Raw genomic sequence first — 21,758 nt, 5'->3', positions numbered from 1 at the left:
TCACCGCGTCACCGTCGCGTCTAGGATCGAAATGCTGAAAATGTAGACGGGAAGAACCGTCCGCGACCGAACGACCGACCCGCTACTGTTGGCTTTGGTTTGGTTGGGCGGGGATAATGAAAATATTAGTATTCAATAGGTGCCACGATTCGATGCCGGGATTCCATTGGGGGAGGATATTTCGATCCGTGGTACACACCGTTGCCGCGGGAAAGATTGATAACCGTCTGCCGAATGGAATGATTATGCACAGAGAAACAACTGACTGAACATCCAAATTCTTTCAGGTGTTTTTTTTTCGCCTTACCCAACCCGTAAATAATCCCACATGATTCCAAATTTAATGGCCTTAACGTGAAAGTTTCTCTTAATTACGAACAATTTGATCCCGACAAACCTGCTTTTCTGACCTCGAGAACCGAAACTAACTTACGGCCTGGGCCCCATTTTCGGAACGGTCTTTCCGAGTGCACGAAAGCTAGCTCACGACCACCGAAGCTAGCTTCCCCTTTGTTTGGACCTGACCTTTTTTGATCCCATTTAGCTATTTTTAACTCCCCACAAAAGACTAATTTTCACTCCCACTTTGTGTATCCCCATAAATGCCATCAGGCAACAGTGTGGCTCATTCAAAAAGATTGGGCCCTTTTTACTCGTTTTCTTTAAACGTACGCTCAGCTTCTTCTTTCAACCCCGTCGTGTCCACTAACTACTGTTGGCTGTTGTGCCGGGCCACTGTTGGGACTACCTACATACATGTTCTGTGCACTGTCACTATGTGGGTGTGTGTGTGCTTTGCACCTCCACTTCTCCACTTCTCCCTTTGAATAAACTTTGCCACCTTCAGGGTCATTGTTAGTTCTATACCTACCAACCCCGACGAAAGGCAGCAAAAGTGAGAGTTCCAACAGCATGTAGAAAAATCTAGTCCTAAAACGAGTTCATATCATATTTCACCATGTCAGAGGATGGGGAGTTGATTCTCCCACAGAGCACAGAGCACTCGCTACCTGTTGAGAAGTGAAATTGCTTTTAATAAGTCAAGCGAAACAGCCACCAACCACCATCGTCATCAACACCAGCAACCATTTATTTGCAGTGTGACCTGCGAGCAGCTGAAAGGTTTTCGTCGTTTTTTTTTTCAGTGGGTTTTTACCATACTCGAATTTGTGGCTTTTGTCGTGAAAAATGGATCCGTTGGAAATTACCTTTTTTTGCATCTTCCTGGCAATTTAACAATTCCGCGCCAATAAAGTTTTATCATCATTTGATCTCGGTAGTCGAGTTGAGATGGTAGTCGGATGGCACCAAATTTAGACTATCCAAAATGGTTTTCGATAGAAACCACAACATGTGGACATCCGTTGTCGTGATGGAAAATTACCATCTCGTGACTTTTGGTTTGATATTCTGACGGGTTTTTCTTCAATGCTTCCTTCAAGCGAATACGTTGTGAGTCGAAAGTAGTATTTTTCGGAAATAGGACTACTCGAAAGTAGTATACTACGACACCTTTGCAATCCATCCTTGTACAAAGCAATAACCAAACCTATTTTCGAGAACATTGAACTGATTTTGTCGACAACATCTCCCGGTTTCAAATTGTATGGGAATTGAGAGAAAAGAACTGTTTTTTTTAGTAGCTGGAAAACGATCGAACCTGACAGTGCACCGAATTATGTAGAATCTAGGAGGATTAATTTGCAACCAAGAATTTCTGCAGTGGTTCTCTGTTTAAAACGATAGACGGTTAGTGTGAAGCTTCTTGCAGATTCAGTTCCGGAACCTTAGTTCAGAATTCAGTTTAATCGAACTCAGCACCGAAATTCAAGTTCTGAAATCAGTTTCAACCTGCAGGTCCAGAATTCGGTTTCAGTTCTAGAACTAATTTCCAACATTCAGTTTCGGAATTCTGGTTCAATTCCAGAATCCAGATACAAAATTTGGTTCTAGATTTGAGGTTCAGAATTTAGTTCCAGAATCCAGACTCAAAATTTTGGTCCCGAATTAGGATTTAAATTTCGATCCCCGCTTCCTGGATCAGAATTCAGTTTTAGAATCCGCCTCCATTCGTGGAATCAAGCCTCAGAATTTAGCTCCAGAATCCAGGCTTAGAATTCAAGTTCATTTCTAGAATCCAGGTTCAGAATTCAGGACCAAAAATCCGTTTTTGAATCCACGTCCGGAGTTCGATCCAGGTCTTAAATTTAGGTTCCGAATTCAGTTACGGATTCCAGGATCAGAACTCAGTTCAATACTGCAGGACTGCAATTTAGTTATAGAATCCGGGTCCTAAATTCAGGTTCCACATTAATTTCCAAAATCCTAATTCTACATTCACTTCCAGAATCCATGTCAAGGATTCTGGTTAAAAATTGAGTTCAAAAAAATTCAAAAATTCAGTTCCAGAATGCAGACTGAGAGTGGAAGCTCCGAATCCAGTTACAGAATCCAAATTCAGAGTAGAGTTCCTGGACCGGAGTTCGGTTCTCGAATCCAAGTCCTGAATAAAATTTTTTAATTTATATCCAGAATGCTTATTTTGAATTCAGTTCAAGAATCCATGTCTAGGATTCTGGTAAAAAATTGAGTTTAAAAAATTCTAGTTACGAATTCAGATGCAGAATCCAGTCTCAGAATTCAGTTACAGAATCCAGGATCAGAATTCAGTGTTCGTATCCAGATCCGGAATTTTATTCTCGAAACGAAGTCCTAAATCCAAGACCCGAATTCAATTCTTGAATTCATTTCCCGAATCGAGGTTTCAGGAATTCAGTTCCAAAATTCAATTCCAGAATTTAGGCTTGGAATTTACATACCGCATTCAGTTGCAGAATTCAGCTACAGAATGCAAGACAAGAGTCGAATTTTAGAATCCAACTCCGGAATTAATTTTTAGTATCCAGGTTCTGAATTCACTTCCAAAATCCATGTCTAGAAAAGAGGTTTAAAATTGAGTTTTAAATACTGAAGAACTCGTTACCGTGCTTGGAAATCAAGTTCCGAATTCAGTTGCAGAATTCAGGTTCAGAATTCTGATACAGAATCCAGATTCGAAGTTTAGTTTCGGAGTTCAGGATTAAGATTTTGAATTTAGTTTCAGAGTCCATGTTTAAAATTGTGGTTAAAAATCGAGTTTAAAAATATTCTAGAATTCCGTTCTTGAATCCAGGCTTAGAATTTAAGTTCCGAATTTATATGCAGAATCCAGATTCAAAATTTAGTTTAGAATCCATGATAAGAATTCAGACCCCGAATTCAATTCTTCAATTCATTTTCCGAATCTAGGTTCAGAATTCAGTTCCAAAATTTAATTTCAAAATCCAGGTTAGGAATTTACGTTCCGAATTCAGTTGCAGAGTTCAGCTACAGAATCTAAGACAAGGATAAAATTTAGAATCCGACTCCGAAATAAATTTTTAGTATCCAGGTTCTGAATTCTGTTCCAGAATCCATGTCTGGAATTCTGGCTTAGAATTGAGTTTGAAAAATTGAAGAATTAATTTCCGAAATCCATACTTGGAATTCAAGTTCCGAATTCTGTTGCAGAATTCAGGTTCACAGTTCTGATACAAAATCCAGATCCGAGGTTTAGTTTCAGAACTCTAGAAATGAACTTAAATTTAATTTTTGAGTTCATTTCCAGAATTCAGATTCTGAATTTAGTTTCAGAGTCCATGTCTAAAATTATGATTAAGAATCGAGTTTAAAAATTCATTCAGAATTCAATTCTTGAATCCAGGCTAAGAATCCATAATTCAATTTAAGAATTCAGCTCCGACATTCATATCCTGAATCCAGGTTCAGAGCTCAGTTGCAGAATCCATGTCTGGAGTTGTGGTTTAGAATTGAGTTTAAAATACTCAAGAACTCGTTTCCGGAATCCATGCTTGGAATTCTAGTTCCGAATTCAGTTGCAGAAATCAGGTTCAGAGCTCTGATGCAGAATCCAAGAGCAGAATCCAGATCCGAAGTTCAATTTCAGAATTCAGGTCCGGAATTCAATTTTTGAGTTAATTTCTAGAACTCAGATCAGGAATTCAATTTTCAAATTCCTTTCCAGAATCCAGGATGTTGAGGATCGAGTGTAAAACATTCTAGAATTCAGTTCTTGAAGCCAGGTTAAGAATTCATAATTTAATTTTAGAATCCAACTACGGAATTTATTTCCCGAATCCGGGTTCAGAACTCAGTTGCAGAATCCATGTCTAGAATTCCGGTTTAGAATTGAGTTTAGAACAATTAAAGAATTCAGTTCCATAATCCTGGATTAGAATTCCAGTTCCAAATTCAGTTACTGAACTCTAGTTTAGAGTTCAGTTACATAATCCTAGACTAGAATCCGGTTTTAGAATCCAGGTCCGGAGTTCAGTACGAGAATCCAGGTCCTGAATTCAATTTTTGAATTTATCTACAGTATCCAAGTTCAGAATTTAGTTCCAAAATTTAATTGCTAAATCCACACCTCGTACTCCAATACAGAAATTAATTTAAGCATCCAGGTTCAGAATTCTGTTACAGAATCCAGGCTCAGAATTTAGTTTTAGAATCCAGCTCCGGAATTATATTCCCGAATCTGGGACGGTTATAGCGTGATGGGTAAGTCGATGACTTTCACACAGTCCACCTGGGTTCGATTCCCAACCCAGAAAGTTTTGCTGGCCCGAAGAGGCGAATGACATTAATGTTAAAACCTCTATAATTGAAACAAAAAAAATCAAGTTCCTGATTCCGGGTCCTAAACTCAGGTCAAAAATCCAGGTTACTATTCAAGCTACAGAATGCATGGCCAGAATTCAACTGATGAATCTAGGTCCGAAATTCTGTTCTAGAATCCGGGTCCTAAATTCAAGTTCCGAATTCAGCTCTAGAATTCTCTATCAGAACCATGGTTCAGAGTCATGGTTCAGAACACATCTCTAGAATTGAGTCTAAGGTTAAGCTTTGAAATTCAGTTCCAGAATCCAGGTCCAGAATCTTGGTTTAGATTTCTAGTTCAGAATACAGAAACTAGATTCAGTTCCAGAGCTCAGCTCCAGAACTCAAGTTCAGAATTCAGTTACAGAATCCAGGCTCAACAATCAAAATTATAGAGCTGAACTAGAACTCATTTATTGCAGAATTCAGCTTCTAATTTTAGTTGCAGAACTACTAAATTTTAAATCTCAGCTCTGGAATGGAATTCTGGAACAGAACTTCCTATCGTTGAAAGATGCAATAATAGAAGCTCATTTATTGGAAGAAGAAATCATTTAGTTGAATAATTGGTAATCGAACAAAGATTCTAGTTTTAAGTAGTAAGTGGTACAGGGTTGCGCAAAGGAACTTGACATATTTTGTTCTCCCGTTACACTGGAAGCGAACAAAAGAGGGAGAACCGAACAACGGCATTGGAAAGTAGAAGAATGAAGGTTTTTTTTTCGTCTAGTAGTTTTCCATTATGGAGAACTGAAATGTCGCTCACCACGTTTTTATTTATAACTCGTTTTTGAAGGATCTGGTAACCCATTTCGTATACAAAGCAGGTCGGGTTCCGTGTTCACCAGTTCATCAACCAGCCCCGTCTTAATGGAATGTTTGCATCAAATAGATTCAAACAATGTTCTATTTCTTACCAATCGTATTCAGATATTTAGTCTCCGGAAGCAGCCAATTACACTCTTGAGACATGGCATGATATTGTACACATCTGAATATATTTCCTCTGGACGCTCCTAAATAAAACACTGATAATGAGAATAGAAAAATTTGTTATACCTAAACAGTTACTCTTATTCATAAAACGTATTTTGCTTTATAAATCGAATTGTTTAAGGATGAGATGAAAAATGCTAATCTATGAATAATGTAAGGAATGTTACAGATGGTATTGATCAAAACAAGTGACTAAAGTACTGGATAAATGGAAGGCAATTCTGGCAACCATAATAAAAGGTTTAGATACACTTCAGCAATATGACGTCAAGTCAAAATACTTGACCTATTTGAATGATTTTTAATATTTTTTTTCGTTTCAAATGAGTGACTGCATATAAACCAATTCTCACCCTCTTATTCTGCTACTAATGCAGAAGGCGATACCAAATATTTCGCACTCTCATACTAAATATTTCACAAGCTGGAAAACTGTGATCATTATAGCGATTATCATCTTGTTTCCACATTCAAGATCTTCAATAGTTGTTCCATCTAACGAATGCTGAATTCGATTCGGTGATGGGGTCATCCAATGGTCCGATGTTGACAAATAAACAAGTAACAGTAATACACAAAAGTAAGATTATTAAACAGATATTTATGCAAAGAACGGTCGCGTTCTCATTCACCTTTGAGCAGTTACCTTCTCAACTAGCAGCAGTAACAACAGATCATCAGTAATCGCTTTTAGCATCTGAATACTGGATCTGGATTCGAGAACGGAGTTTTTGGATTCTGAATCTTAATTCTGAACTCAATTTCAGGCTAAGTAGTCAGTTTCAGAATTCAGTTCCCGAATTTAAAACAGAAACTCTGGAACTGAATCCCAATTTTGGAATATGTAACTAAATTTTTGGAACTGATTTCTCGACTAGATTTTTGAACTGTATTTATTTCTGTAATTTAAGGAACTCGGAATCCAGAACTCCGACATAAAATTTCAATTTCAGAATTCTGGAACAAATTTCAGGATATGAATTTGAGGTATGGATTCGGGAACTAAATATTTTATCTGAATTCCGAAAATTCAATTCCTGAATTAAGCTTTATAGTTTAATTTCTGAATTCAAGTTCAGAATTCAATTCTTAAATTCTGTTTCAGAATTCATTTCCAGAATTCAAGTTCAACATTCAGACCTGTTGCATGTTTGAACTAAATTCGGTATTTTGATTGTGGGACTAGAATTCGGAACTGAATTCAGTTCAGTTATTTAAATTCGAAGTTCAAGTTCAGAATTAAGGGCTGAGGCCAGTGTGTTGTAGAGCGTTTTAAAGGGCTATTTTCACGCTTCAAATCTGATTTTCTCAGAAACGGTGACGAATATCAAAAAACCCAACTGACAATCTCTTAGAAAATTAGTTTAGATTATTCTGTGAAAATTTCAGAATGATTCATTGACTTTAGCGGTCGGGAAAGTCTTTTTTTTCTGAAGGAAGAATTGCATAGCTGAAAACGGAAACTTTCAACTTGTTCATTGAATATCTCGCCTTCAAAAGCATGGATCAAAAATCTATCTTGACAATGTCTAGATAATTTAATTTAGATGCGATTATGGCATAAAAACATATATGTTGTCGCGATGAAAATGAAGTGAAAGTTATTTTTGTGAAGGTAACTCGATTTCTATGGCGGCGCCATTTTAGTTCCCTGGTAACGTAACGAAAATAAAATCGGCTCAAAAAGGCTGCCAAACAAGCGGCAGCTTTCTTGGATTTTATGTGATGTAGTCAAACTTGTAACCGAAAATATCAAAACTTTCTTGGCCACCCGGCCACAGCGAGAGTCATTTTGCACATTCGCGAGAGAGCATGGAGAGAAATGTGATACGCACAGCGAACCACGTGGTATTACGCGACCTACTGGCCTCAACCCTTAAGTTCTAGAACCAAATTCGGAGCCTTTAATGTACGATTCAGACGATCCGTCTACCTCCGTCACAGTCAACCTCCGTCACCGTCAACATTAATTACATGCATTACGGAACGTGTTGACGGACGGAACGTGTGAACGTTCCAGTGAAGAAAGTATTGAACTAATCTTGCCGGAAACTGATCTTTCGGTGACGGAGACGAAAGAAGGCGGACCGTCTGAATCGTACATAAATTGGATTCTGAAAATGATTTCAGTTCCAGAGTTCTAGAACAAAATTCATGAATATAAGTCTTTATTTTCTATCATTCCCGAACTTTTTTGATCGAATGCCCATTTTGAACATATTATTCTTTGTACTGCTTACCAAGTTGAAAAATTAAAAATTTTGAATGATGGTTTAATATTTAGCTTTTGAGCAGTTAACTTTAATTTTAAATGTAAAATAGAGAGAAAGGGCTAGTTATTTTTTGATAATTTGTGTCATCCGGTTTCGTATTTCATTATTTTGCATGTAGCATGGCAAGCTCAAAAGTATTCGTGTTAATTAAATTGTTCGCGTTGCAATTGCAAGCTGGCTTACGTACTTAGAGTGCGCTATGTCACCTTCAATGTTTGATTCTCGGTTGGTAAAGTGGTATCGAATCAAGAGTAGCAATTAGTCCAAATTTTTGCTCGTGTATCTCGAAAATCCAAGCTACTCGCTCGCAAAGTAGTCGTAATTTTTTTTTTATAAATTTCACAAGAATTCATCGATTCACTGTTCACGTCGTATTTGCAACTAAAAGGGTCCCTGATCCAATCCAATCCTGATTCCTGATTGATCCTGGACATGATCTACCAATAATTTCTTGATAAATATTCTACATGTCTATATAAGCATGTTATTTACTTCCATCCTTTTTCAAACTTTGTTTAACATGAAGAAGCCCACTACTTGCGACCTATTGACCATTTTGAGTTTACTGTCCACTAAAAATAAACTAGTGCCAGCTGGTGGATTGTAGGGACCAGTTTGGGAATCACTGGTATAGGTGAACCGTTGCAACTCTGGAAGGGAAGCAGTAAAAGTTGCAACATTCACACATTCGACTAATACGAACGATTATCGATATTCGGAAGTGTCATTGAAACATACCAGTTTTACTCGTACTCACGTCATCCAGTTATGTCGGTGACATTACCCACCCGCCTTTTTTGAGTACCTCTCTTCAAGTTATATCCACCGGGTTTCGATTTATTTTCAAGCTTATTCAAAAGAAGTGCTTTGTTTTTTTTGTTTTTCCATAAATACGTTTATTTCTTAAGGCAGTTTACATAAGTTTTTCTTCGCCGTAGCATCACTTTTACATAATATTCTTATCCTAATTTAATTCTAACATAGTCACAACGTTTTGAATTTATTAAAACATATTCTCTTATAGCTTAAATATCATCTTAGGTAACTCGTCATTAATTATGAAATCTACTCGGAAATATTATTTGAACCAAACGATTAACTTCTATAAATTATAAAATAAGCTGTTATTTTCAGACATTTTGTTGATAATTTCATAAACTGTTTCGAGTTTGTTTATATCATTACATAATTTTTATTCTAATTTAGCTATTGGTTGAACTCATGGACGCAGCTGGGATCAGAACTAAGTCTTAAAAGGGGCCTTTATTAAATTGAAACTCCAATTTTCTTTATGAAATGATAAATAAGTTTCATGTATGAAAGGTCACGACAAGCAAGAATGTCTCGAACTGGGATATTGGATAGTCTACCTTGGGTACGCAAAGAATTTATTAGTTGAGATCTGGCATCACGATACTCCACGCATGTCCAAACGACATGATCAATATCCCAATAACCTTCTCCGCAAGCACAATGATTAGTCTCGGAGAGCCCAATTCGAAGGAGATGTGCATCTAACGTGTAGTGATTGGACATGAGTCTGGACATCACACGAATGAAATCCCTACTCACATCCAGTCCCCTGAACCATGCCTTTGTCGATATTTTCGGAATAATTGAGTGCATCCACCGACCCAGATCATCTCTATCCCAAGATGCTTGCCAGCTGGCAAGTGTTCTTTGGCGAGACGGGCTATAGAATTCGTTGAAAGCAATCGGTCGCTCATAAATTTCACCCTCAATAGCACCACGTTTGGCTAAAATATCGGCTCTTTCATTGCCAGGAATGGAGCAATGAGCCGGGACCCAGACTATAGTGATTAGATAATTATTGTTCAATAAGTCGTTCAGGCACTGTTTTATTTTGCCCAGGAAAAACGGTTCATTTTTGCCAGCAGCGATTGAGCGAATGGCTTCAATTGCACTCAGACTATCTGTGAAGAGGAAATAATGGTTTGGAGATAATGTGACGATTACACTCAAACTATAATGAACTGCTGCTAGCTCTGCTATATAAACAGATGCAGGTTCTTGAAGCCTAAATGAGGCCGAAACATTATTGTTGAACATACCAAACCCTGTCGCTTCTTCAATTCGCGATCCGTCCGTGTAAAACATTTTCTCAGAGTCAATATGCCTGAACTTACTTGAAAATATTTTTGGGATTTCCGTCGAACTTAGATGATCCGGGATTCCACGCACTTCGCGCTGCATGGATGTATCGAAAAATAAAGTTGAGTCAGGGACATTTAGGAGGCTGACACGGATAGGAATATATCTTGAAGGGTTGATTTCCTGTGACATATGGTTAAAATATACTGTCATGAATTTTGTTTGAGATCGAAGCTCGACTAGTCGTTCGAAATTATTAATTACCATGGGATTCAGCACCTCACATCTTATTAGCAGGCGTGATGAAAGCTCCCAAAATCGATCTTTTAATGGAAGAACTCCCGCCAGAACTTCAAGACTCATTGTATGTGTCGAATGCATGCAGCCTAAGGCAATTCGCAAACAACGGTACTGAATTCGCTCAAGTTTGATAATATGAGAGTTTGCAGCGGAACGAAAACAAACGCATCCATATTCCATCACTGAAAGTATCGTTGTTTGATACAATTTTTTTAGATCTTGCGGATGAGAACCCCACCAAGATCCTGTTATTGTTCGAAGAAAATTTACTCTTTGTTGGCATTTCGTTATCAGATACCTAATGTGTCCTCCCCACGTGCATTTGGAATCGAACCACACCCCGAGGTATTTAAAAGTTAAAACCTGTTGGATCATTCTTCCCATCATATGGAGCTGAAGCTGCGCGGGATCATGCTTTCTTGAAAAGACGACTAACTCTGTTTTCTCCGCAGAGAATTCGATACCAAGATGAACAGCCCAAACGGACAAGTTATCTAAGGTATCTTGCAATGGTTTATGCAGATCAATAGCTTTGGGCCCAGTAACTGAAACCACGCCATCATCTGCCAATTGTCTTAGTGTACATGGGGTTACTAGACAGCTGTCAATGTCATTCACGTAAAAATTATAGAGGAGCGGACTGAGGCATGAGCCTTGCGGGAGACCCATGTAGCTAATTCTGAATGTTGCCAAATCGCCATGTGAAAAATACATGCACTTCTCTGACAAAAGGTTGTGCAAATAATTATTTATAACCGCTGGAAGTCCATGTTGGTGGAGCTTGTCTGAAAGAACATCAATGGAAACTGAATCAAATGCTCCTTTAATGTCTAAAAATACAGATGCCATTTGTTGCTTTTGAGCGAAGGCAATTTGGATGTCAGACGAAAGTAATGCAAGGCAATCATTCGTCCCTTTATTTCTACGGAAGCCAAACTGAGTATCTGACAACAAACCGTTCGTCTCCACCCAAGTGTCGAGACGTCGTAGAATAATTTTTTCGAACAATTTTCTGATGCAGGACAACATCGCAATGGGTCTATATGAGTTGTGATTGGAAGCTGGTTTCCCCGGCTTTTGAATGGCGATAACTTTCACTTGTCTCCAGTCAGGTGGAACAATATTTTGCTCAAGAAACTTGTTGAACAATTCCAACAAACGTCTTTTTGCGAGGTCGGGCAGATTCTTCACCAAGTTGAATTTAATTCTGTCCAACCCAGGGGCGTTATTGTTACAAGACAAGAGTGCTATAGAAAATTCCATCATTGAAAATGGGTTATTAATAAAACCATTATTTGGAGGAGATTCCCGTATAATGCTCTGCGTAGGAACAGAATCTGGGCAAACTTTCCTAGCAAAGTCAAATATCCATCGGTTCGAGTATTCATCACTCTCATTGCCCACGTTACGATTCCTCATTCGTCTGGCCGTATTCCAAAGAGTGCTCATTGAGGTTTCTCTTGACAAACCTTCGACAAAATGTCTCCAATAGCTACATTTTTTGGCTCGAAGTATGCTCTTGTACTTGGTTTCTAAAACCATAAGTTTTTCAAAATTCTGAGGAGTTCCTCCTCCCCGTTTTAGAAACGTCTTGCAAGCATTTTGTTTTGCGAGTTTAGCCTCTGAGCACTCTTTGTCCCACCAGTGGTTGGGAGGCCTTCTGTTAGTCGTTGGCCCAGGAAAGCGTTTAGTTTGGGATTGTTCTGCGGCCTCCAGAATCGAACAAACGAGGAAGTCATATTCTTCAAGTGGAGGGAGCTCTTCCATTGAATTCAAAATACTAGAGATTCTACTTTGGTATTTAATCCAGTCGATATTTTTTGTCAAATCATATGGAATACTAGCTGAATTAGCAATACATTTGTTACAGCTAATTGAGATGATGATTGGTAAATGATCGCTACCGTGTAGATCAGGCAATATTTTCCAGGTGCAATCTAGTCGAATTGATGTTGAGCAAAGAGATAGATCTAATGCACTTGGGCGTGCAGGAGGTCTTGGGATCCGTGTCATGCTACCCATATTTAATACCGTCATGCTAAAATTGTCACAAATGTTTTGTATTAAAGATGATCTGCTATCATTGTAAACGGAACCCCACATCATTCCGTGCGAATTTAAATCCCCCAGAATCAATCGTGGAGCTGGAAGGGCTTCAACCATTTCATTAAGCTGTCGCTGTCCAACTTGTGCTTTTGGAGGAATATAAACCGAAGCTATGCAAATATCTTTGCCTTTAATGTTTATTTGGCAAGCAACAACTTCTATACTAGAAGTTGAAGGGATGTTTAATCTATAAAAGGAACAGCATTTCTTAATTCCCAAAAGCACTCCACCATACGGAGAGTCTCTATCGAGACGTATAATGTTAAAATCATTAAAATTTAAAGCTATGTTTGAAGTAAGCCATGTTTCGCATAAAGCAAATACATCACATTTTTGACTATGCAATAAAATTTTAAATGAATCAAGTTTTGGCATGATGCTTCGACAATTCCACTGCAGGACAGTGATTGTATCATTTGCGGCGGGTGATAAATTATCCATCAAAAGATACAAAACCTGAGACAATTGGCCATTGAGCTGATAACTGCTTAAAAAAATTTCTAGCTATTGGAAGGAATGCCATTATGAGGGTCTTTAAGGGTTCAGATATATTGAATGCTGAGAAAATCCATTCAACAATTTCCGAAAATTTCAGTAATCCTGTTGGTGGCTGTGAAATGGAGCCCACAGGATTATTACCTTTTTCTGTGCTAGATCCTGGATTGGTTTGTGAATTTGACAAACCAGGAGGCACAGTCTTTGGTTTTGACTTTTTTTGTTTAACACGGGGATCTTTTTTTGAAGATGAAATTTTAGGTGTCTTTTTTGGTAATTTGGAAGAAGACTTCTTTCTCTTAACTGACCCTTGGGTAGTGATAAACGAATTACCTTCACTATTTTCGTCAGAGTCAGAGTCCTCTGTTTCCTCTAGATTTGAAAACCCGTTTTCGGTTTCCAAAGGGGGGACATCAATGACCGTTTTAAGCATTTCTGCATATGTGCGCTTAGACCGTGCTTTTAAAGAAAGCTTAATTTTGTCTTTGTGCACTTTAAATGCAGTGCATACTGAAATATCCTCATGAGGACTTTCCCCACAATAAATACATTTTTCAATTTCCTTGTTGCAATCATTATCTTTATGAGGTCCTTCACACTTAATACATTTTGGTTTATTGCTACAGTAAGTAGCTGTGTGTCCGAATTTTTTGCAGTTCGTACAATTCATTACATTTGGAACAAAAAGCCGAACAGGGAGGCGAATTTTATCGACATAGACATGGGACGGCAACGCAGATCCGGCAAATGTCACTCGAAACGAGTCTGATGGGCGATAAACTTTTTTTCCCTCTTCATAAACTACTGAGTACAGTTGTTTGCACTCCAGTATTTTCACACCCTCAAGCATAGAGTTCTTGAAACGACCAACACCATGCTTGAGTAAATCATCTACCGAAAGACTCGCTTCGGTAACAACACCGTCAATTTCGACATCTTTGGAGGGTATGTAAACTTTATACTCTTTAATGAAATGTTCCGAAGAGACAATATCATTCGCGTGTTTCAAATTATTTACCACAACACGAATTTTATCGTTATTTACTTTTATGATCTCTTTGATTGAAGAGAATCGTGATGTCAAACCTTTAGAAATTTGGTAAATGTTTAATGGCTTTGATATACGTCTAAAAAAGACTATCCAAGGCCCAGAAGAGCTCTCCTGATATTTTTTCGTTCGTGGGGGTATAGGATTCATGCTAGGATTTACGTCCATGGATTCATCCATCACATTAAAATTTTTAATCAAACTTTAAAGTAAAAAATGAAACCAACACTACACAGTACTAAATCAAAAGGAAAAGAAAAAACTTCTACCTTGAAATTGTTGTCTATCTCCGTTGCACTGCCGTGTAGATCCTCGTTGCTCTAGATGTTCTTGTTGGATGCTGATTGTTGGATGTGATGCTACTGCTACCTGACATCCAGCACCACTCGATTTCCGATTTACTTTTGTCTTCGCCAGCTGCAACCAGCGCAGGTCACCGGTGTATACCTGCGTGTTGTATGGCAGTGGAAAGACCGAGTTGTCTTGTCTCCTTCTTCCTTGTGCTCCGCACCGATATGCTTCTGCACCGAAGTGCCTTCGCACCGGTGTGCCTTTGCACTCTCCTGCTTCTATGTGCCTTTGCACTCTCCTTCTTAGATGTGCCTTTGCACTCTCTTGCTCAGCACTTGTGGCTGTGTATTGTGGCCTGGGTAGAGCTTGGGAAACGCCCTTTGTTGTTTCCTTCACCAGCTTGGCCCAGCACTAGGGCTCTCTTATGCAGCACGATTTTACGTTTTAACGGCTGCTGCCAACAGGTCTCTACCTGTAGTTCAACCGTTGTCGTATTTAACGCGTGTAAACTAACCAGCGTTATTAAACTGTACGCTTCTATACACAACCTTCTCGGTTGAACGGCTATTACTGAATGAAGTGCTTTGTTTATTTCATATGAACTTTGCGAAGTACTCGAACAAAAATTGGGCAGCAAATTGAAAATTACCGTAACTAATAAACAACTAATTAGCAACAAACTATTCACTGGGTTTGCGCATAAAAAGACCTCAGTGTACTCGAAAACAACTGAGCAGCGAAATAAAAATTACCGTAACTTTTAAGCAACTAATTAGCCACAAACTGTCCACTGGGTTTGTTTTTTTTTAAGGTTATTTAGGAGGAGTGCTTCGTTTTTTTTATATCGTTTATTTTGACTCGGCTTTAACCTAATTGTGGGGGTTTGACGCGCGATTGAGTGCTTCGTTAATTTCATATGAACTTAACTGAAGTATTCGAAAAAAAAATTAAGCAACAAATTCAAAACTACTGTAACTAATTAGCAACAAATTATTATTTTTTTTGCGTTATCATCGGCGATAGGTGCTTCGCTAAGTTCATGCTGGGAATTTTTCGTTCGATCACACTCATCAAACCCGTTTGTTTCAAATAATTAAATCTAATCGCTGAGAATTTTAGGTGTCATTTTTGCCATAAATAAATACATTCGCATGCACAGAGATAGTGACCAAAGTCTCTAAATATTTACTAACAGGAAAGTTCGATCCACACAATTCTGGGTTCAAGATGAACTGCAAAGTGACAATGACAGTTCAATTCGAACTGCCATGCACTGATGATTTAAAGGCGAAACATGGGAAGAAAAATCCCAATTTAATCCAATGAACTTGTATTGCCTCTTTCGTCATCAGTAGCGTTCGGAATAATAAAAGCGGAGACAAAATAATTGCATCAGCCGCGCTATGATGATTCACATTATAATTTATGTATACGAGTGAAGAAGTATCATTATTTCATCAATATAATCATGATAGGTTATTTTTTGTGATTAACAACATCTCCCCAGTCTAGTCAATTTCGTTCCCACCCACATTCACACAGATTATTATACCGATTCCGATAGAGCTCGATAATAATGATGCAATTTGTTTTGGTTTTTCACTTTCTTTTATCATTACGCAGGATTATCGCATAGTGGATTGAGGAGAAGGAAAAACAGAAGCTATCGCAACAACTTCAAAAACCCTCTGTGCCAGTGACCGACCGATTCGCCGGTTGACCGAATAATCTAGTTGGACTGAAAAATTTGAGCCGGATTAGATCCGCTTGAAAAATCCGTTCTCGCCGTTCAGCGACGGATAATGAAACAGATCAATGTGGCCGTCGTCGGACTTTCCGGTGTTGAAAAAGACAAGGGCCAACTGGGCGTGGGAAAGTCCTGCCTGTGCAATCGCTTCGTCCGGCCAAAGACCGATGACTACGCGATCGATCACATCTCGGTGCTGAGTCAGGTAGGGTTTTTTGCTTTGAAATTGCGTATTAAAACAAAAAAATTAATGTTTTGATTTTCTACTTAAAATTTTTAGTCCGACTTTAGCGGCCGAGTCGTCAACAACGATCATTTCCTGTACTGGGGTGAGGTTCGAAAAACGTCGGAAGAAGGAGTGGAGTACAACTTTAGTATAGTGGAACAGACCGAGTTCGTAGATGATGCCACATTTCAGCCGTTCAAGGTGGGCAAAATGGAACCGTACAGCAAACGGTGCTCGGCGATCCGACTGAGTTCCCAGGAGAAACTGAAGTACATTTGCAAAAATCAGCTTGGAATCGAACATGAGTACGAGGAGATTGTCCTTCCGGAGGGTCGATTTCTGGTGGATGGATTCGTGTGTGTGTTCGACGTCAGTGTCGTGCCGAGCCGAACGGTGGAGAAGCAGATCGAATGTACCAATCAGATCATCAACAACATCCTGAAGAACAAGAAACCGGTCGTGCTGGTGACTACCAAAAACGATGACGCCAACGAGTTGTACATCCGAGAGGTGGAGAAATTTTGCAGTCGAAAGGAATACAAGGGTCAGATTGTGCTGGTGGAATCTTCGGCCCACGAGAGCATAAACGTCGATCTGGGGTTCATTATTCTCGCTCAGATAATTGACAAAGCGAAACAACGCTCTAAAATTGTGTCATACTCGGAGGCAGCCAAACAGCGCACGGATCTGTTGAATACCAGCTCCGAGTACGTAACCCGTCTGATACGAACGCAAATCACCGACCACCGATCGATTTGGACCAGTTCGTCGAAAAAGCTTGCCAGCCATCGGGAATGGAACGATTTTCTCGAACTGTTCGGGCAGGAAGCCGGCCAGAGGATATTTCGTCGGCACATCAAAAAACTACGCGAAGATTACCAAGCGAAGAAACTGCAGAGCTACATGGATTCGTTCGCCTGTGTGCTGCAGGAAATTCTACCGGACATGAACAGTATTAACCTGGAACTGGACACGTTCAACGATTGGCAGTCGATACGGAACTACTTTCGGAATCACGTCGAGTACGAGCAGTACTTTTTCGATGCCGTCGAACGGGGCGGTAGCTGGGCGGAACTGAGCGACATGAGTGACATGGAGGACGAGAATCGAATACCGTTCGATATTCTGGACACGGCCGAGGCGGAAACGGTCTTCAAGAACCACATGAACGCACTGCAGCAGGAACAGAAGCGGCTAGAGTAAGTGGTGTTTTTTTTTTTTGGTTTTAGATCAGTTGGTTTTTTTTCGTGCGAGAATAGGATTGGAGATTGCTCTTCAGTCCCCTTTCTCGATTTGATTTTGCTTGGTGTGCAATTGGCTTCGAACGAATGAATTCTTTTCAAAAAATGCTGCGTAGTAGTTTCGGTAGTTGATAATGTAGATAATGTCCAATAACACTCCAAATACCAAGCCTGAGAAAAAGTTGGAACGGTAACTTCGAGCTGTCATAGCTCAGCTGTTTTCCAACGAATCTCAATAAATTTTACACCCTCGAATTTCGTGAAGTTTGTAGATTATTTTAAGTGTATCATTATTGACGATCGTTTAGGAAAAACTTATGAAAATCTGATTTTTCCCGTTCCAAGTTTTTTTCAAGTTCGAAATATGCCCTATCTGCATTAATGCGGCATCGCGAATAGGATAATGAGAACTTCAACTTTACCGAGTCATAAATTTGTTGTTAGTCAACCGACTTTTGAGATTTGTTCTCCATTGGAATGGTACTACTTCCAGAAATCAAATGCACTAAAAAAAACGAAAAATAGGGTTCTCTACCCAAAGTTATAATGAAAACTGTAGATAGATGACTTCAGAAAAGGTGAGACTTTTTACAATGATCGTAAATATCTCGAATTTCAAAGCGATGACCTATATATTTTTACACATCATTCGATACCAGCTACAATTTTTTGCCCAACTACCATTCTTACACAATCAAAAGAAAACCTGAAAAAATCGACGAATTTATAAATTTTTAATTTTTTTCACATATTTGTATATAACTCAAAAATTAAAGTGATAACATGTACATATTTTTACTCCAAAATATTGGAATCAATACCAGAAACAATGTATTGATGAACAAAATTATATATCCGTTCAAATAATCTCAAGAAATTTGGTACAAATACAGAGAATTTTTATTATTGAGAAAGTCAGAATCAAGACATTCAAATTTTATGACATATATTTTTTTATTATTTTAGTTGAAATTTTATTATGAACAAAATTTACAAAAAAATGAAACTTGGATTTCACTGACAATCTTAAAAATTCTGGTAAATATCCCTGAACTCTAAAAATAATTATATTTTTGTATTGCACAAAAGATTTAAAAATTTTTTATGCACAACCCAAACGCAATTGGTAACTACTAAAATTCTGATTTTGTTTTAGGTTTTCCGCAGAATCTCAAAAAAAAACGGTAGAAGATAGGAAATTTCAAATTTTGCCAGTTATATTGCATTGCACACATTTGTGGCTTAACTGTGAACTTTAGAGCTATGATGTCTTCAAAACAAATGATCAGTGAAAGATAAGTCATATTTTGATGTACATGGTATTAGGGTGGCTCTTATTATAAAGGTGATCCAAAAATTATTTTGCGGATGTGTTGAGATAGAAGACTGCATCCTTCGGCAAAATTGTAGATAAACTTATACCGAGCAGCTTTGCCGAAGACACCATTGTGGTATCTCCAACGGTTTTAGTGTTACAGCTATTTTTAAAGAGCAACTTAGGGTGTTCCTAAAAAAATCAGATTTTTCACTGTAGCATTTTTATGTTTCCCTTTTCGTATTAGGTATTTTGGAACATTGTTAAAACCAATTTTTTTGATGACTGTCGCATTCAGGTAGCGTTTTCTGAACCGAAGTTATGAGCAAAACTAGTTAAAAAATGGGTTATTTTTAAACTGCTGTATCTAACAGTTCGGCTGAAAAGTTCGTATCGTGTAATAGAAACACACATTTTTTTGCCAAAATTCGTTTTTATTATTCAATATAATTGCCATCAGAGGCGATACAGCGATTATAGCGATCTTCCAACTTTTTGATACCATTTTTGTAGTACGATTTGTCCTTTGCCTCAAAATAGGCCTCAGTTTCAGCGATTACCTCTTCATTGCTTCTAAATTTTTTACCAGCGAGCATTCTCTTGAGGTCTGAGAACAGGAAAAAGTCACTGGGGGCCAAATCTGGAGAATACGGTGGATGAGGGAGCAATTCGAAGCCCAATTCGTTCAATTTCAGCATGGTTTTCATCGACTTGTGACACGGTGCATTGTCTTGATGAAACAAATGAGGCCGTTTTGTTAAAATTTCGTCCTTCAATCGCTCTAATAACGCTATATAATAGTCACTGTTGATGGTTTTTCCCTTTTCAAGGTAGTCGATGAAAATAATACCATGCGAATCCCATAATACAGACGCCATAACCTTACCGGCCGATTGTTGAGTCTTTCCACGCTTTGGGTTCGGTTCATCGCGTGCAGTCCACTCAGCTGACTGTCGATTGGACTCCGGAGTGAAGTGATGGAGCCATGTTTCGTCCATTGTTATATATCGACGAAAAAAATCGGTTTTATTTTGATATAACAGCTCCAAACACTGCTCAGAATCATCAATTCGTTGTTGTTTTTGATCGATTGTGAGCTCACGCGGCACCCATTTTGCACAAAGCTTTCTCATATCCAAATATTCGTGAATAATATGTCCAACACGTTCCTTTGATATCTTCAGGGTGTCAGCTATCTCGATCAACTTTACTTTACGGTCATTGAAAATCATTTTGTGGATTTTTTTCACGTTTTCATCGGTAACAGCCTCTTTTGGACGTCCACTGCGTTCATCGTCTTCGGTGCTCATATGACCAGTACGAATTGTTGCTTCGCCCGGTGCAGAGTCTGGATAACACTCATCAAGCCATTCTTTGGTATCGGCGGCTCTTTTTTTCATCAAAAAGTAGTGTTTCATCAACACACGAAATTCCCTTTTTTCCATTTTTTTCACAATAACAAAAGTAGCTTCACTCAAAATGCAATATCTCACAAACTAATAATCAGACAGCTGTCAAATTTATACACGTATCTTTTGAAGGTTGGTACTAACTGAAAATGGTATGGATTTAATTCTAGTGGCGCCCTCTCATAGAAACGATACGAACTTTTCAGCCGATCTGTTAATTTTGAGGCAAACGAAAAAAATTGAATACGAAAACAACTGACATGTTCCTCAACACTTCCGAATATCAATTAGTTGATCAATTGTATGAATTATGCAAGCATTCCCTTTTCCACATATTTCACAAAAACAAAGAAGGCTTCACTTGATCTCGATAACTGTGAATTTCACACAGCGAAAAGTGCACAAATCAAATCAAACAGTTCTAGGTTTGCACTAAACTGAGGATATTTACCTTCGATTTGCGAGCAAGAAATCCTAATAGTTCTTTAGAAAAATTGTGATTTTGTGTGATGCTCTCCACCGTTGTCCACTTTTCGTTGTTTTTCACCAATGCAAACAACTGGCAGCTGTTACGTAATCGCTCTTGTCGGAAGCGAAACTAGCTTTGCAAACGACACAAAAAACATCTGCTCGCAGTGGCGATAGAATCCAAACTGATCCAATTTTTGTTAAGAGGTTTCTTTTTACGTGATTTCATTTGTAGCTTTTTCACTAATGGGCGGTCCTAACGGCTATAAAAATAGCCGCATACAGAATTTTAATGTCCATTATTTCATTTCGGATTTGCATAATTTATTGAAAGAAACTATCAATATGCTGTAGGGATTCGTTTCAAACATTCAGAAGGGTCAAATTGCGTAATTCTTTACGACATTAAACTCTGGAACATTTTTCGCAAAAACAAAGAATGCATCACTTGATCTCGATTACTGTTAATTTTACACAGCGAAAAGTGCACATTTCTAACCAAACTGTTCTAGATTTGCACTAAACTGAGGATTTGCGAACAACAAATCCTAATAGTTTTTTAGAAAACTTTTAGAGCCATTAGAACGGCTGATTCTGTATAATGCTCTCCACCGTTGTTTTTTCACCAATGCAAACGACTGGCAGCTGTGACGTAATCGCTCTAGCCGAAAGCGAAACTAGCTTTGCAAACGACACATAATACATCTGCTCGCAATGGCGATAGAATCCAAACTGATCCAATTTTTGTTAAGAGGTTTCTTTCTGCGTGATTTCGTTTATAGCTTTTTCACTTATGGGCGGTCCTAACAGCTATAAAAATAGCCGCATATAGAATTTTAATTTCGATTATTTCATTTCGGATTTACATTTCATTGAAAGAAACTATCCGGATGTTGTACGGGATTCATTCCTGCCTTTCAGAAGGACCAAATTGTGGAACTCACTACGATATTATGCACTGTTTTTCTCGAACGATTTGTTGTACAGCAGCAGATATTTTGTTCTCTTCCTCAGAACGCGTTCTGATTGGCTG

The 21,758-nt window shown here is 38.4% G+C and overlaps 1 protein-coding gene across 4 annotated transcripts in view; it reads left to right on the top strand.

Moving 5' to 3' along the window:
* Positions 1-21,758, top strand: part of LOC131426180 (rho GTPase-activating protein 190) — an 83,183-nt gene that overhangs the window by 41,235 nt on the left and 20,190 nt on the right. For all 4 annotated transcript variants that reach the window (XR_009229063.1, XM_058588696.1, XM_058588694.1 and 1 more), the window contains exons 3-4: positions 15,943-16,271; positions 16,347-17,491. Coding sequence is in view for 3 of the 4 variants with exons in the window: in XM_058588696.1 (XP_058444679.1) it covers positions 16,122-16,271; positions 16,347-17,491 (1,295 nt within the window). In the remaining variant the exon portion in view is untranslated. The remainder of the gene's footprint in view (positions 1-15,942; positions 16,272-16,346; positions 17,492-21,758) is intronic.

This window comes from Malaya genurostris, chromosome 1, assembly GCF_030247185.1.
Source record: "Malaya genurostris strain Urasoe2022 chromosome 1, Malgen_1.1, whole genome shotgun sequence".
NCBI lineage: Eukaryota > Metazoa > Arthropoda > Insecta > Diptera > Culicidae > Malaya > Malaya genurostris.
The sequence above is the reverse complement of the archived record's forward strand: the minus strand, read 5'-3'. Positions and strand labels throughout refer to the sequence as shown.